This window comes from Rhinatrema bivittatum, chromosome 11 (genome assembly GCF_901001135.1).
Source record: "Rhinatrema bivittatum chromosome 11, aRhiBiv1.1, whole genome shotgun sequence".
Lineage (NCBI taxonomy): Eukaryota > Metazoa > Chordata > Amphibia > Gymnophiona > Rhinatrematidae > Rhinatrema > Rhinatrema bivittatum.
Window position 1 is genome coordinate 80,986,912 of NC_042625.1, and position 17,963 is coordinate 81,004,874.

General features: G+C 43.8%; 1 protein-coding gene across 2 annotated transcripts in view; it reads right to left on the reverse strand.

Moving 5' to 3' along the window:
• Positions 1–5,419: 5,419 nt before the first annotated feature.
• STX12 (syntaxin 12) overlaps positions 5,420–17,963 on the reverse strand; it is a 46,632-nt gene continuing 34,088 nt past the window's right edge. For both annotated transcript variants that reach the window (XM_029619381.1, XM_029619382.1), the window contains exon 9: positions 5,420–12,693. In XM_029619381.1, the coding sequence (XP_029475241.1) occupies positions 12,601–12,693 (93 nt within the window). In that variant the 3' untranslated portion in view covers positions 5,420–12,600. The remainder of the gene's footprint in view (positions 12,694–17,963) is intronic.

The following is a 17,963-nucleotide window of genomic DNA, read 5'->3' on the forward strand; positions in this document are numbered from 1 at the left end:
ATGGGGGGGGAGGGGGGAACGGTTTCAACTCACGGTATCACCCGTTTGGGGAGGGGTAAGCGTTTGACGTCCCTCTCCTCCCCATGCAGTGACATCGGAAGACTGTGCGACTTGGTAAAGGAGAGTGGGGTATGTGTCACCCTATCGTGTTACTGCGGGAAGGGTCCGCAGGATCAGGAGACCCTTTTCAAATAACAGTGGAGGGAGCAAAGGAAGACCCTACCTAGCAGCGCTTGGGGGAGTGCAGGATCATCGGGTGGAGTATATCACCCCCACATTAACATGGAGGGGTTTGGGGGGGGGGGGAAGGGCGCAGTAGCCCCACAAGATTGAGAACGAGGAGCTGCATGTTATCCCCTACTACTATTACTGTTTATTATGTCTATAGCGCTATTAGACTGATGCCGCGCTGTACAAATACACATAAGACAGGCACCCTTGGCAGAGCTTACAATTTTCCACCTCCCTACAATAAGAGGGGGAACGGAAGATCTACTACAGTAACAATGGTGTGAAGCGTGCCACATCGAAAATATTACAGATAGGGTTGCACAGTTCGAGAACCCCACTATACCAGGAGAAGCATATGCATCGAGGGCTCCAGTAATGTTTGCATGTGTGTGGGGTGGGGGGCGGGCATAGCATAGAGGGGGCACAGTGAACTTCCCTCCGACCAAAGTAGTCCAGCAAGACAGGAGGACGGGGGCAAGTCCCTTGTTTAGGAAAGCTGTCACCTCTACTCCTCTGGCGACATCACTGCACGTAGGACACACCCATAGTAGCACACAACCTAAAGAAAGGGCAACCTGGACTCCCAGATCTAGAACAACGAAATCCCAGTGGAGAGAGAGGCACCAAAAATCACAGCACTTCAGCTTCACCAACACAGAACACAAACTACCTGAGTAAAATTTCTATAAACATTTTTGGTAAAAAAAAATAGAGGGATGTTAGACACGTGTTCAGCCACAGTTCTGGATTGTACACATACAGTATCAATCATTTTTACCCTTCAGTGCACAGCCCCAAAATTGTGTATTATTTTTATCTTTTTGTATATACAACACTGTTAATGGACCACTCGCTTAATGACTGCCAAAAAAAAAAGGCAGTACTTCCTTGAGTCCACAGGAAGAGACTCATATTATTCCATTGTGCTGACAGCTGGAAATCTCTGAGCTTGGTGACTGTGTGAGCAGCAAAGAGCACTCTTTTGTTTATTATTGTTCACTGAACCATCCGTCAGTATTAGGATTTACCCTCTTTTTGCTGGTAATTAAGCCTGTGAACACTTGTGGTGTTCCATATAATAGAAAGATAAAAAGACATTGTATGTTATCCGTTTTACATAATTATATTTGATGTTTATGTTTTATGATTGTTATCCACACTGAATGATTGTAATTATGAGTGGGATATAAGAATTTTAAAATAAATATTATAAAAGTATAATTACAAGATTTCATATATGATCATATTGTACTTGATTTGTTTCAAAATCTTCAGAAGAATAGCAGTATTAGTCTAGTGTAGCAAAAATGACAAGAGGCAGGTAGCACCTTATAGACTAATCAATTTAATGAGGCATGAGCTTTGGAGGACAGAGTCCACTTCATCAGATGCATCTTGTTACTTTCTTTGTTTTACTGTGGTTTTCTACTAGTATTAGTACTACTCATTACTTCTATAGTACTACTTGATGTACTTAGTTCTGTACAAAAACATACAAAAGACAATCCCTTCTCAGTAGAGCTTATAGTATAATCAGCACAAAAGTACAGGGCAAAGGAGACTTTCACGAGGGTCCTAGTAGTAAGACACTGATGCCCCTGAAGCAGAAAAGAGAGTACGGGGTGATTATACCTGATGATTTGAAAGCAGGAAAACAACATAACAAGGCAGTGGCCAGAGCAGAAGAGATGGGCAGTTGCATGAGAGGTCTGGCAGGGGAGTATAAATCCACTGGTCCTGAGTCCACCTGTCTACACGCTAGGAAAGACCCTTTCTGTGAAAAAAAATATTCTAAGTGCAGAATGGCCAACAGGTAGGTGTAAGTGGTGGTGACTAAAAGAGCAACAGTGCATGGGATAAACACAGAAATGGTTCTGGTTGCTTAAAATGGAGAGAGCAGAAAGCACAAACTAGATATGTATGTGCGTTCATCTCCAAAAAGAAAATACAATGCAGGACAAAACAAAATATAATGCTTATGCCCCAAATGTATTCCATTAAAACTTTTCACCATACACTTTTTCACTCATGACACCAAAATGTAGTAAGAACAAACCTTATTTTAGTCTCAATATAATTTTTAAACATTTTTCCTTTTGCAATATAAAACAAACCCTCAAAACCACTTAAAATAAATCATGGTACTTATCCCCAAACTATCATAGAGCTAGTCTCAACAAGGGTCTAACTTTCAGGTTCACTCTGCATCAGGGGGGGCACTTCACAGTTGGTGTCACTCTGAAAGCTTGTTACCTCCCCCGCATTCTCAATAGTCAATCCGAGAAGGGAGTGGCTCTATCCAACCCCATTTGTCAGATACCACAGTGCAGTTACTCATGGGTCAGTAACTCTCCTCTCAAGACACTATACCACTCAGCTTCAACTTTCATTCCCTCTGGATGGGCTAACTTTAAAGTGAGAATCTAATACTGTTCTTGATAGGTCAAAAATCACTAATAACCTCTTCCCCATACTGGTTGAATACTTTCAACAACAGTCCATCATAAATCCTGGAACCTATGGCTCAGCTCCATGCAATGTCGGAGCATAGAAGCCTGCATCTTCTGTGTAACTAAATAGCAGTGATGTTTGATTAGGTTGGTCTTGATGCCACTTCGTATAACCCACTTACACTTTGGGGTAAGGACAGATAATAATATATAGCACAAATGATGACAAACAGTCTATGCCCCCCCCCCCCCCCACCATGTCATACATGACCCCCAATATGGAATGTGTCCACATATTGTCTGTGATAGTTTGGCTACAGAATGAGCATGAACTACATGCTTGATGCCCACATGCTTATCTAGCAATCAGTGTACTGTTCAGGAGCAATGCAGTCTGCATCATCAGATTCTTAACATATGGCTTCTAGTGTACACGATACACAGTTGTTCAGCAAATACCTGTATATTGCAAGCACATATCAATGTGTGCACATGGCCACCACTAATAGCTATTTATTAAAGTAATGCATTACACAAGTCTAACTAGTGTCATTTGCAGGCTGTCTGTATGTTAAAAGCAACTTCTTATTTAAAAGCACCATTCTCCTCTAAGTGGTTTTAATGGCCACAATTGGATGCCCTTACATCAGAAACCTCCATGCTAGCTCCTGAGCTTGAACTTTAAAACCTTCAGCATCGAAAAAAAGGCATTGGATCCTCAAAAAATGACTAATAGGTAATCCCATGCATAACCTCCTCGCATGATGACTCTCAAAACATAGAAAGTTATGCCCAATAGATTTATGAAATACTAAAATATGTAAACCTTTTTTGCAATCATGTCAAGAAACAAGTTCATGACGATGATGAACCACAGAACCTCAAGCTGGAAGCCAACAAATGAAGCCAGATAAGAAAGTCTTAATTTTGACTGTGATGCTTTGCAAATTTAAAAAAAAAAAAATCATCAATGTTCCTGTTCACAAAAGAATATGCTGATACCATTCTGAACCATATAAATGCATATATATATATATATATATATGCACACACACACATGGCAGTACCATGTATCTGCAAATATTACTTATGATCAAAAGTGAAATGGTCTTTATTACATTTTAGAGTAATGAGGGGGGAAAAAAGAGGAGGAACATTTAATGGAATTTTGGAGATAAGCTGTGCTCATAGCATCATGCATGCCTGATTTAATAATTTGTGTTGGGGCTGCCAAATTGCATGGCAGAGAGGTCAATATGAAATATTAATAGCAGTATCACAGGCAACCATGTAGCTAGGTCGGTCTGGCAGGCTATGCCAGGAACCAATGGAGGCTGAATGTTTGGGCAATGGCTGCAGAAGGGTGCTGGTTATTTATTTTATTACAGAGTTTTGTGGTGAGGCATGGAGAAGCTGGGTCCTGGAGGGAGATACGTGGGGATCCTATATGCTCTTTTAACCAAGATGGAAGAGTAAAACAGAGAAAGGAAAAAAGAAGGACTGTACTGGACAAGGACAAACTTGAAAGTGGTCAGATGGCTGGGATGTATCCCTGGCAGTATGAGCAAAACTAACGTCAGTGTAGATGGGCCAGTTGGTCTCTCTTTTCCATCATTTACTGTGTTACTGTATAAATGCCAAGCTACATTGGGCTACATTGTGAATGAAATCTGAAACCTGCATTAGACTAATTTATGGATTATGGCACATCATCCATATCCTCATATTTTGTGTGTGCACTTTGTGTACCGGGCACTTCTTAAAGAAACAGGCCATGAATTGCTTCATTACTGTGGCAGAATGTGATTGATTATACCAATCACAACATTTAATTTAAGAATCAAGACTTAAGTCTGTTATAGCCACCATTGCTGATAAAGTGACAGAAAAGCAACCTCAGTCATCCATGCATTAAATCATGGCTTAGAAAGTAAGACACAAGGACAGTTTAGTACAATACTAGCAAGTTATTCACTAGCATTCATTTATTTACACAGTACATACACTGTCTGTGGGGACAGTAAGGCCAATGGCTCACAGCATTGCCCACTATCATTCCTTCACACCCTTCCCACCACCTCTGCCAGCGAGAAATTATTCATGTATTCGCTCCTTCCCATACTGGCAGTTTTCTGCTACTTAAAACTGAAATGTCTCAATTTAGTTACATCTTCCTTTCAGAAACACAGATCAAGCTGAACACCATCAATTAAATTGAGTAAAAAAAATTAGTGATTCTGGAGTGTAGTGCTCAAGCAATTGTGTTAGTCTTGGTGAAAGCTAGGTGACCTTCTTGCATGTTGTTGATCCTAAGGTTTTTATTTTAACAAAATTCTAAAGCTGGTTTAGTTAACAACTCTATGCATAGACAGACAACCTTGGATCACTCATGGCTTCTTTGTGTGCGAGACCAAAGAATTAAACAGCAGAGGGTTTCCAAAGTGTTACTAAGATCCACCCAGTAACAACCAGAAAGATACAGAGCAAACATTTGAGAAAAAAAAAAAAACAAGTGGAATGTTCTCCTTGATTCTAAGACAGACCCTGTGGGAAGAGACGCAGAGAGAGCACTCATGGTCCAGCAGGGTCATTCCCACATCCAGAGGCTAATCATGCAGATGCACTAGGTTAAATGAATGAAAGTTCAGGATTCATACATTTCAAAGAGCAAAAGCAAGATGGCTCCTGCTAACCTCAATTACAGCACTGTCCATTGTAAGCAGCTTAACCTATTCATCTGGGAAACATACTTGTTTGTGTAGCTCACACTCTTGGTCTACTTTCTATACTACTTTTTTTTTTTGCCCTTGTCCAAAGAGAGGATACTTCATTAATTTGTTATGGTTTCTTGGAACAGAGGAGGTGCATAGTTTATGAGCAACTGGCACCTTTCCTTGTACAGTGTCATACATCCTACATATCAGGTTGGTACTAGCACATACTCAACCAACTTTATCAAGAGCCAAGCAGTACCAAACCCCTCACTGTAGGAAGCCTCAGGATTGTTTCTTACAAGTATTGACTGAAGGGTAATTCCCATTTCTTTCTGGTTATACTGCTGCTTTCAAGGTTACAAGCAGCCAGGGGTCCCCTAGCATGCTTATCACCTTTAAACGACTGACAATACACACACGCAGCACCAGTACCTTATATAAGCATGCTCATTTACAACAGACCATTTTAACAACATTTCTTTCTAGGTTCTGAGGCGGCATCCTATTATGAAGTCTATGGAACTTCCCTGGGGAATTTATGACATCAGAATGTCCCCAGAAAATTGCAAATGAGACTAGTTAAAAGATGCAACTTCAAAAGCAGGGAGAGTAAACACTACAGCATAAACTAGAGTTCCATTTTGTCCTGCTTCACCAGTCCAGTCCACACAGGTGGGTTGTGTCCCCTTGCCAGCAGAGGAAGGCAGAGCACACCGCTTTCTCCAGTGACATCATGCCACTCTGTATAGGTTGTGCACCACCGGAAGAATCCAGTATTCATCCTACATCTGCTGGAGGTAGAGAATTGTTGATGCAGCACAACGTTTGTTAGACTGTTGCAGCCAGGTCACTGGTGCGATAGTCTACACAAGCCCTGTAACAGTGATTCTCAGTCCCAGAGAGGAGTTGGTTATACAAGGCAGGGGGGAAGTCTTTAAAAAAAAAAAAAAAAATTAGAAAGATTGAACAAGGAGAAAACATTCTTCTACCCTTTGCCAACCTATAAAAATCCTCCTCCTCCCCATTTTTACCCACCCCCTCCCTCTGCTTTGGATTGTGTGCACCGGTAAAAAAAAAAAAAAATCCAGAGGGATTGCTGTAGCATCGGACTCTCTCTTTAGGAAGTTTGAGAGGAGAGGACCATTATTTTGCTGGCCAGTTGTGGGTAAGCGGCTTAATTTTGGAGGGGGAACTCTTGTGTCCTTGGGACTGAGCCAGGCAGTCTTTTTTGGCATAGTACTTGGAGAGACAGAGCTTGAGCCAGCCTGCGGGAACTGCGCTGCAGGCAGTCCATGGCAGTTGCAAGGCCGCTATGCTTGGCCTGCGTTGTGGCCATAGAAGCTTCAGGGAATATTTGATGACCCCCTAGGCGAGGTTTTCAAGCTCTCCCCTCACCAGCTTTCCTCTGTGGAGTCTGGTTCAGAATTATCGCATTGTGAGGCTGTGAGTTTGGCGGAGCGTTGGCCATTTTGGGCCATGCTCCCGTGGCAATTTCTGACAGTTCCAGAGGGGGGGCCTCTGTAATGAAAGATGCTGCTTCTCTCGCTTTAGTTCCTGTGCATTATGCTTCCTCTTTTTGTCCACTCCCAGCCAGAATACTGAGTTTTTCAGATTTTTGTACCAGGCTTTTTTGTGCAATCCAAAGGCCTGATGAAAGACCTCTTAGTGCACTGGAATCCGTCACAGCCGATACTCTGGCCCCAGTCCCATGCAAGCATCCTCTAGGGTCTCCAGAGAGGCCCCTCCCCAGGTGCGTATTCCGATGACAGACCGGCCTACCCCGGAGATACCATGTGGTCTGCCGAGCGCGGCTCTGTCACAGCCACACTCGGCAGACCACGTGATTAGAGCTACTGGCCCACCGGGGGATGCCCGATCCCCCCCGATAGGCCAATCCGCCCCTGCCCCTCCCTAATCTAGATGTGGATCACATAGATCTTGAGGATGCGATTGATTCTTCGAAAGGTTTATCTGGAGGAGGGCAAAATGATTTCTAAGGATGATGATTCTGTCATTCACATTTTTTGTAAGGAAATTGCATCTCTGATTGATCAGGTTGTACCCTCTCTCTGGATAGCAGAAGTCTCGGTTCTGGAGGAGATTGTTGTAATCCTATTATTAAGAGAGTGCAGAAGTCCATGAAGGCCTTTCCTTTGCACTCTGAGGTGGAAGAAATGGTGTTGATGGAGGCTTCTGACTTGGGTCTCAAGGGTGATAAGGCCCACCTGAAGTTGTATCCTCTTCCTCCAGAGTCCATTAAGCCATTGTTTCAGGTTCCACATTTGGATGCCTTAGTCGCGGTTGGCACTAGCCGTACCACTATTCTAGTTGAGGGTAGTACTTCTCTGAAGGACCTGCAGGATAGGAGAACTGAGAATCCATTGAAAAATTTGTTTACTTCATCGGATCTGGCTGTTCAGAATTCAATTTGTGGTGGCTTTGTGGTCAGAGCGCTCTTGAGATGGATTCAGCAGCGTCCAGAAAGCGAAGATGTGGCTACAATGGAGTTGGCTGCTGTTTTTTTTGGCAGACGCCATGTATGATTTTCTCCAGGTTCTCTCAGCTGGTGCAGCTAAGCAGCTGCTTTGGTGGCAAAACTGGTCTGCAGATTCTTGGTCAAAGTTGTGCCTTGGGAAGCTCCCCTTTAAAGGGAGAATTTTGTTTGGAGAGGATCTGGAACAACTGGTTAAAAACCTAGGCAATCTTAAGTCTCAGTGCCTCCCTGAGGATACACCGCCTTCTCTTACTGGTAGACGTTGGGGTCAGTTCTGGGACTGCAGGTCTTATAAACCAGATAAGCAGTTGGGTTTTTCATTCCAAGGTTTCAGGCTTCAAGGGACAACGGTCAGCCCTTTCGTGGTTTCTGCAAGTCCAAGTCAGACTCCGGCACCTTCTCTGGGGGCAGTCAGGCTTCTCAATGAAGCTCAGCAGGTTTGTTCTCTGGTCCTGCCTGTGGATGATCACCTTCAGCTATTTTCCCAAGAGCGGACCCATATCACCAAAGATTAATGGGTATTAAACCTGAACAGTTTCAGTTATTCTCTGGAAATTTGTTGTGTTCCTGACACCTTTATGATCTCTTCTTGTGCTTTGCCCATCAAAAGAAAATGCATTGGAGTCTCAACCATGGCCTTTCAGCTTCTAGAAACTGAAGAGCTAGTTCTACCCCAGAAAAGGAATTGGAGTCAGTACTCTATTTCTTTGTCCCAAAGAAGATGGCTCATTCTGGATCTCAAAGGGGTTAATATACCAGCCTCTGGGTCTCTTGTTTTGAATGGAGACGCTTTGCTTAGTATTTCTGGCAGATCATCAGGGCAAGTTTCCATCCTCCCTGGATCTGTCAAAGGCTTACTTTCATATCCTCATGACTCAGGAAGACCAGAGAATTTTGTATATTTTAGTTCATGATGCTCACTTTTGGACTGGCCATGGGCCATATATAATCACCAATGGCATGGTGGTGGCAGCATGTCTGAGGTGAGAGGGTATCATGGTTCAACCCTACCTGGACAACTGGCTGATCAGGGACAAGTCTTATCAAGAAGATGTTCAGGCATCCCACAGAGTGGTCCAAATCACAGAAAGCTTGGAGTGTCTCAGTCAGAGTTTCTGGGAGCTCGCTTCAACACCAAAGTGGGCTAGATCTTTCTAATGCCGAAAAGGATAAACAAGCTGAGGCTTCAAACTCGCAAATTTCTGGCTCTTCCGGCACCCAGAGTTTGGGACTACCTTCAACTCATGGCAGCAGCCCTGGATCTGTTTCCTTGAGGCAGGGCCCATATGAGAACCCCTTTAACAATCTCTTCTGTCTCTTTGGTCACCTTAGTCTCAGGATCACGACTTGTCTTCTCCTTCTGGCTGTGGTAACTCAGGAACTCCGGAGCTGGACTGACCCTCAGAATCTGTCACAGGGAGTTGATCTATCAGTGCCTTCTTGGATTCTGGTCATGACAGACGCATGACTATGTTGGCTCGTTGTCTGGACCAAGTGAAACAGGAGGCGAACTGGTCAAGCAACAGATTGGAAACCAGAGCCATTTGGTTGGCCCTGTTGCATTTTCTGCCTTTGATTCAAAGGGAAAGCAGTCTGGGTCCCTTCCAATAACACAACATCAGTAGTATATGTGAACAGACAAGGTGGCACCTGAAATACTGAGGGTCCAAAGAAACAAATCTTTTTTCCCTGGGCAGAGAAAAATCTGCCCATGTCAGCGGTGCACATTGCTGGTCAAGACAATGTAGGTAGACTTTCTAAGCCAGAAGTGCCTTGATCATGGAGAGTGGGAGCTCAGCTGAAAGGTTTTTCAACTCATCGTATCCAAATAGGGAGCTCCTCACATGGATCTCATGGAAACTTGTAAAAATGCCAAGGTTCCTCTCGTCTTCAGTCATCACAGGGAGTTTGGTTCTTAAGACAGACACCTTAGCCCAATCTTGGCCACAGCAGGTGCTTCTGTATGTATTTCCTCTCTGGCCTTGAGTGGGCAGGATTCTGTGGCAGCTAGAGGTGGGGGATCAGGTGATTCTGATGGCTCCAGACTGGCCTACAGGTACGTGGATCTGATGAGGCTTCAGAACGACCCTCCTCTCCATCTCCCAGTGGCCAGGAGTTTTTTGGTTCAGGGTTCGATTGTCATGGATGACCCTTCTCCATTCATTCTTACTGCTTTGGCTTTTGAAAGGACATAATTGAGGAAGAAAGGGAATTCTTTATTTCCACTATTTTGAAGGCTCAGAAGACTTCTATTTCTTTGGCTTATAGCAAAGTCTGGTGCTTTTTGAAGAGTTCAGTACAGGCCAGTCCTTGTCTTCCTGGCACACTGATACACCTAGCATTTTAGCCTTTCTTCAGTAAGGACTAGATAAGGGTCTGGCCCTAAATTCTATTAAGGTTCAGATTGCAGACTTATCTTGTTACAGGGTAACGATTTGTGGAGGGTCCATTGTGACTCATCTAGACATAGTTTGTTTTTTTGTGAAGAGACAAGAAGCTACATCTTCCATTTCAGCCTTTGGTTCTTCAATGGGATCTCAATCTAGTCTTCAAGGCTTTCATTATACCCCCTTTGAATCAGTGAAACAGATTTCCTTGCAGGATTTTATTCTCAAGGCTGTTTACTTAGTGGCTATCTGCTAGGCTTGTGTCCGAAATACAAGCCCCGTCTTACAGGTTCCTTTTTCGGTTTTCGGATCAGATTTTGTGCCTTTTGGCTAGTGCCTAAGGTTTTATCACTATTTCATTTGAATCAATCGGTCACTCTCTCAGCTTTTTCGAGTGTTAGGGGGAAAACAGATCTTTGTGGTTTCTGGATGTGCATTAGGTCCTACTCCAGCATCAAGAGGTGACTAACTCTTTCCAGAAGACTGATAGATTGTTTGTGCTCTTTTGAGGGGTCATGTAAGGATGAAGCAGCCTTCAAGGACACAATTGCTTGATGGATTAGAAACACCATTACTTCGACTTATTTGCTTAAGTGGCATAGGGCTCCTGATTTAATTTGGGCTCATTCAAGGAGGGCATAGTCTTCATCCTGGACAGAGGCGATAGCGGTGGCACCAGAAGATATTTGCATGGCATTACTTGGTCATCTCTGCACTCTTTTTCTAAGCATTATCACTTAGACATTTTTGCAAAAGGGGATACTGCCTTTGAGGCAGATGTCCTTAAAGTGACCCTGTCTTCTAACTTTCTTGAGTAGTGGGGCTTTGGTACTTCCCATCTAGTTGGACTGGACAGGTATAGCAAGACAAAATGGAAGGAGAAATTATCATCATTAATGTTCTTTCCAAGAGTCCTGCTACATCAGTCCAGGACCATCCCAGGAAGTTGGCCTTTTTGGGTTCGTGCAGAGTGTACGGCTCAGGTTTCTGTATTCTGTATATAGTTCCTAGGCTACTCAATGCAGAGTTGTTATGTTGTAAAGTTCTCCTGTCCTGTTTCTTTCCTTCCATTGAATTTTTATGTTCCTGGACAGGTGGGCGAAATCATATGGATTTCTTGTTCTTTAAATTGAGAATTTATGTTGTTATCTCATGTATATCTGTTTGTTTTTATTGCGTTGATATAGGGATACTGTATTCTTCTGATGCTGTATCGCTATACATAATGCCATGTCTTCACTGGAGAAATCGCTGTGCTCTGCCTCCATCTGCTGGTAGGGGGATTCAACCCACCTGTTTGAAATGGACTGGTAAATAGCAGGACTCCTGGAAAGATAATTAACAGGTAAAAATTTTTGCTTTCTTTCTTAGAGTTCTAAATGTTAACATGTTTCAGGCAGCTACTATAAATCTGTGTGTTTGGAGATACAAGACAACATTCATATTTCTACAGGTATGCCTCCAAACATAGAACTCAGAAAAAAGTTTAAAACTACTTCCATTTTATATCTGACCCTGAAATTGTAAAAACTAACTCAGATTCAACATGTGTTGAAAAGGTTCAAGTTCTAATTTAGATTTATTTTAATATACCATCTATTGATAATATACTGTTGGTTCACATCCTTGACATAAGTCAATAATGGTACCAATACTAAAAATATTCCATTTATATAACATTATGATCAGAAGTTTCACTCCATCAAAAACTTCAACATCTATAATAGATACAGCTACAAAAGTACAGGAGGACACCTTGATCACATGGGCCCTATCAGGCAGGTAGCAATCATACAGTAACAGGATAACACCCTGGTTACACAGGTCCCATCAGGCAGGGAGCAGTCACACAATAGAACACCAATTATATGGGCACTGTTGACCAGCTAGCCGTCACACAGCACAGGGCAACACCCTGATTGCAGGGGCCCTGTTGGGACAGGCAGCAGTCATACAATACAGGGCGATATCCTGATCAGATAGGCCCTGTCAAATAGGTAACAGTCTCACAGTACAGGATTACACCCCAACGAGTGGCAGCCATAGCACATTGCAGGAAGCAGAAAAGCTCACCAAGTTAGTTATAAGTTATTAGTTCTTAATTACATAAAGCAATATAATTTGTACATAAACCGATAAATACAATTTCCATAGTCAACTAAATTCAAATACTACATTTTTCTTCAGATAAGTTTCTAGGTATATTACTATCAGAAGTTCAGAAGCGTGAGTTCAGACAGAGATTGGCTTGTTCCCGAGGAAGTAGATGGAACATCTGTCCTTGAAATACAGATGTGCAGAGCTTAGGCTCCTCGGAAGGCTCTTCACTTCGTTGACAACCAGATGATGAGTCCCAGGATGGCAGCAACTATAACCAAAATGAGGACCAGGATGCAGATCTTCTTCCGGGATTTTTTCTATGGATGGAGGGATAAAACCATTAACTGAGGAAGGAGTCTGGCTTCATTTGGCTTCCAACAGCCCAAAAGCTCAGCTATGATTACATATGTCCTGGCTGTGCATAGTGATGTGATTAGGAGCACATGCTTTGAAATAGATAGGAAGCTGACCCTAAAAAGAACTATAACCTCCAGTTTAACAAAAGCTAATTACCATAGCTCCCATCTTAGGTATCTGAGACTCAAGAGGACTTGTGTTATCAGAGCATTTTTTTTCTCCTTAGAATCTATATCTTGGGCAGCAAGCTTTCGAGGGGAACCACAGATATTAATAATGTCCCTTTGGGGGTTCTTTATTCACTTGTTTGAAAAGGGATGCCAATAGCTTGATAATTCTGCTTTAATACCATCACCATGACAAAATTAAAAAGAAAAAGTATAGTATTTTTTTAACCATAAATTAAAATGTTTGCATCATTCACTGTACACTGAAAGCAGAGTCCTTATCTGTTACAGGTGTTCTCCTAGGACAGCAGGATGTTAGTCCTCACACTTGGGTGACATCATCAGATAGAGCCCTGATGTGGAAAACTTCTGTCAAAATTTCTAGAACTTTGACTAGGCACATTCAGCATGCCCAGCATGCACTATACCATGCAGGGTCCCTCTTAAATCTCTTAACATAAAATTACGATCAAAATAAGAGAATAGGAGAAACCTAACTCTGCTAGGTGATGAGTGGGTTTCGAGAGGACTAACATCCTGCTGTTCTCTGAGAACACCTGTTACAGGTAAGCAACACTGCTTTCTCCAAGGAGAAGCAGGATGGTACTCCTCACACATGGGTGATTCCCTAGCTACAGGCTGCTCCCAAACACAAAAAGGGAACCAACAGACAACTAACAGGTGCCAATGGGTAACAGAGGGGGAGACAGCCTGAACCCAGACAATAGGCCCTAGGTTGGGAGAGCTGGGTTCTACATCTCAAACAGGTTCCGAAGGACAGACTGGCTGAACCTACTGTCTAGTCAGCCATCTCTATCCAGATAGTAATGAGATTGGGAATGTTTGGAGAGAAATCCACATCGCAGCATTGCAGATCTCCTCCATGGGAACTGCTTGCAAGTGGGCCACCAATGCTGCCATGGCTCTGACAGAATGAGCCTTGATATGGCCCCGAAGATGCAGTCCTGCCTGGGCATAACAGAGGAGATGCAATCTGCTAGCCAATTGGATAGAAATAAAAAGTTGTGTGGACTGTCTATGGCTTTTGTCCGCTCTAGATAGAAGGCTAAAGCTTTCTTGCAGTCCAAACAGTGCAGTGCACATTTGCTTTGGGGCATATGGGGCCTGGGAAAGAATATTGGCAGGTTGACTGACTGGTTAAGATGGAAATCTGTCACCACCTTAGGCAGAAACTTAGGGTGCGTATGCAAGACCACCCTGTCATGATAAAATTTAATATAAAGGTGAGAAGTCACTAAGGCCCGGAGGTCGCTGATCCTGCGCACTGAAGTGATCGTCACCAAAAATATGACTTTCCAGGTCAGGCACTTCAGGTCCCAGGTGTGCAGCAGCTCAAAAGGAGCTTTCATCAACTGAACTAACACTTGCTGAGGTCCCAAGACAAAGCAGAAGACCTTAGGGGAGGCTTCAATTGAAGCAGGCCCAGAATGAAGCATACAACCATAGGCTGTACAGAGATGGGTGTACCATCTACACCATGATGGTTTGTGTCAGCTGCATTCAGATGAGCTTCTCCAGCAGCTGTAGGATGATGGGCAGCACTGGTTCCGGTGCCACAGGCCCGATGCCATGCAGTGCCTGATCCACCGCCAGCTGGACTTGACGCTCCAGCTCCTCCTCAAAAGTTGCCAATGCCAACACCAACTGGGAGGAAGAAGGGGTGGCCAGATCTTTTTCAGACCCATGAGGCGGATAGGTGGAGACCATCATGGACCCCTGGCAGAGATAGAGAATGCTCTCCTCTCTGCGGGATCACTTTGGGGGCATTGTGGCAAAAGCTGGTGCATCCCCGCTTCCAACACCATGCATCAACGGGGACCGGTGCTGATGCTTAGGCTTCTCTTGATGCTTGGCCCAGTCTTTCCTCAGTGCTGAAGCCAAAGATGATTAACAACCTTGGCACGGAGGAGATAGCGGTCTATGCTGAACAAGTAGACTGGATAAATGCAGTTATTCACATTCATACCCCCAACGAAATTTACGGTCAGCAGGTAAGGGTCTTCTCACAATCCCCTCGGTTTCCACAGCCAGACTTACATCTGTTAGAGAAAGGGCGGTGTCATTAGCGGGACCAGGTCTTTGGAATTCACTACCTGTTGAACTAAGGCTTCAAGGTAACTTAAAAGAGTTCAAGAAAGCTCTGAAAACCTGGTTATTCGTAGAGATGTGAATCGGAACCGGTATCGGTTCGGATTCCGGTTCCGATTCACATCGTGAAAGTTTTATCTTGCAGTCCGATCGGGTTTTTTTTTTTTTTTTGTTTTATCGGCTGCGCCCGAGCCGATAACAAAAAAATACAGCAAACTCTTTAAAATGAGTTTGTTAGTATCCCCCCATCCTCCAGACCCCCCCAAAAATTTTTAAATACCTGGTGGTCCAGTGGGGGTCCCAGGAGCATTCTCCCGTGCTCGGGCCGTCAGCTGCCAGTAAACAAAATGGCGCCGATGGCCCTTTGCCCTTAGCATGTGACAGGGTATCCGTGCCATTGGCCGGTCCCTGTCACATGGTAGGAGCAATGGACGGCCGGTGCCATCTTTAAAACGATTCACATCCCTAGTTATTCGTACAAGCTTTCCAAGCAGCATCTAGTTAGAAGCATTATTTTATTTTAGTTTTTTTATATTCTAGTCCTAGATTTGAGCATTTCTTGATTTAATTTTACTTATGTATTAGTATTTTTATGATTGCTTTCCTTGTTTTTTATGAAATTTAATGTACTTTTTATTTCTTTTTATGTATTTTATGCTTTTATTATTTTAAGAAACATTGTTAACCTGTGTGAAGGTATGTACCAACACCGGTATAGAAAAACTAAATAAATAAAACAGTCTCCGGTGCCCCTATCTGCTGATGGCATAGACAGAACCGAAAGTCCCACCAATGTCAATGGTGCGGTGTCCATCAATGCCGATGACTCAGACCTCCTCGACCCAAAGAGCTGATCCATCTTGTCTAGTTGAAGTAGATGTCACTTCAGAGTCATCTGGGCACATAAGTGGCATCCCTGGACATCACGCGATTCCCCCAGGCAGAGGAATCATACCACATGATGATCAGTAACAGACAAGGTCCTCGAGGGCTGGGGGCATCGGTGAAAACTGGACATGGCCATGACAGGGTAAAACAAAAGGGCTGCAAAGTCGGAAGCAATGGTGGTGGGTGGTGATGGCCGGTGGGCACCGAGGCACCACTACCACGGGAGGAGTCAACTGTGAAAGGAAACTTACCTGAAATGCCGAAAACCCTGACTAGAGACACTACGGGGAGGCACAGAGAAGAACCTGGAAACGGAATTGAGAAGAAAAAAACCCCACAAAAAAACGCAGACACACACATTTTTTCACAAGGCTAAAAACAGCCAAAGTGAGCTCAATCACACAGCGAGGCTTTCTGCTCCATGGAAAAGAAGAGACTGAAGACAGACCAAGCGTGGATGTGTGGTATAGGGCATGCTGAGTGTACCTAAGTTTTCTGCATCGGGGCTCCATCTGATGATGTCACCCATGCATGAAGACTACCATCCTGCTTGACCTTAGAAAACAGTGTTTCCATGGGGGTTGCGGGAAGGGAGTCTGCCAAGATAGGGCATTAAGGGAGCTCTCTAATCAAGACCAAAGTTTTGTCTGATTTCTATTCATCTTAATTTTGATTCCATAATTTAAAAAAAAGCTTAAACCTGAAAATAAGCCCCAAACTTACTCAGCAACAAATACTGAAAAGTTCAAGACAAACCCAAGATCAACCATAACATACTGTAAGAAACACCTTCTCACGTAAAAAGTGATCGCTGCTGTATTTTTGGGCTCGGAGCTGGTCTGTATGTGACTCCCAGCTCAGATTTGCACAATGGAGACATTACTTACCTGATAATTTCGTTTTCCTTAGTGTAGACAGATGGACTCAGGACCAAAGGGTTATGCTCCCCTGCCAGCAGATGGAGACTGAGTCAGATTTCAAAGCTGACCTCATACTAGATACACCCCTGCAATGACCTCAGCCCTTCAGTATTCTCTTCAAAAGCCACTGTGGACATTCTAATGAAAAAACTTGATTAAAAATATAATTACATACACATAACTAATTGTACCCCCCCAATAAGAATATAGATGCCCTGATCTAGGGACTGGATAAGGGCTTACCCGTAATCTCTTGGAATTGATATAGACTCCACAGGTGAATCCTTGGCACCGTTCTTGGGGAGAGTGGGCGGGATGCTGAGTCTACACTAAGGAAAACAAAATTATCAGGTAAGTAATTTCTCCATTTCCTAGGGTGTAGCCAGATGGACTGATTGGGGCAGGCGGCTGCCTGTGGTCCGGTTAACACCGCCCTTGTAAAGATTGCGCCCTCTCGGGCCTGTACATTCAGCCGATAGAACCTGGAGAAGGTGTGCAAGGGCGACCACGTCGCCGCTTGGCAGATGTCGATGGGAGACAGCAGCCTAGCTTCTGCCCATGAGACCACCTGAGCCCTAGTGGAATGAGCTTTAACCTGAGAAAGTAATGGTTTTCTTGCCTCCACATAGGCTCCCGTGACCACCTCCTTAATCCAGCGAGCTATGGTAGCCCACAAAGTTGGTTCGCCCTGCTTCCTTCCACCGTGAAGGACAAATAGGCGGTCCATCTTTAAGACTGGTTCTGAAACTTCCAGATACGGCACCAAAAGCCTACTGACATTCAAATGGCAGAGGCGGCAGTATTCTTCCATGTCCTTGTGCTTATCTAGGGATGGTAACGAAATGGACTGATTCAAATGAAACTCCGAGACTACCTTGGGCAAGAAGGATGGAACAGTATGAAGCTGTAATGCTCTTGGAGTCATGCGGAGGAACAGTTCCTGACACGACAATGCCTGTAGTTCAGAGATGCAACATGCTGAACATATAGCCATCAGGAACACCATTTTCAGGATTAATAAACGCAAGGAAAGACTGCACAGTGTCCGAAAGGAGGTCCCTGCTAAAAACTCCAATACTAGACTAAAATTCCACAAGGGAACTGGCCACTGTGGGGGTGGCCGGAGGTGCTTCATCCCTTTCAGAA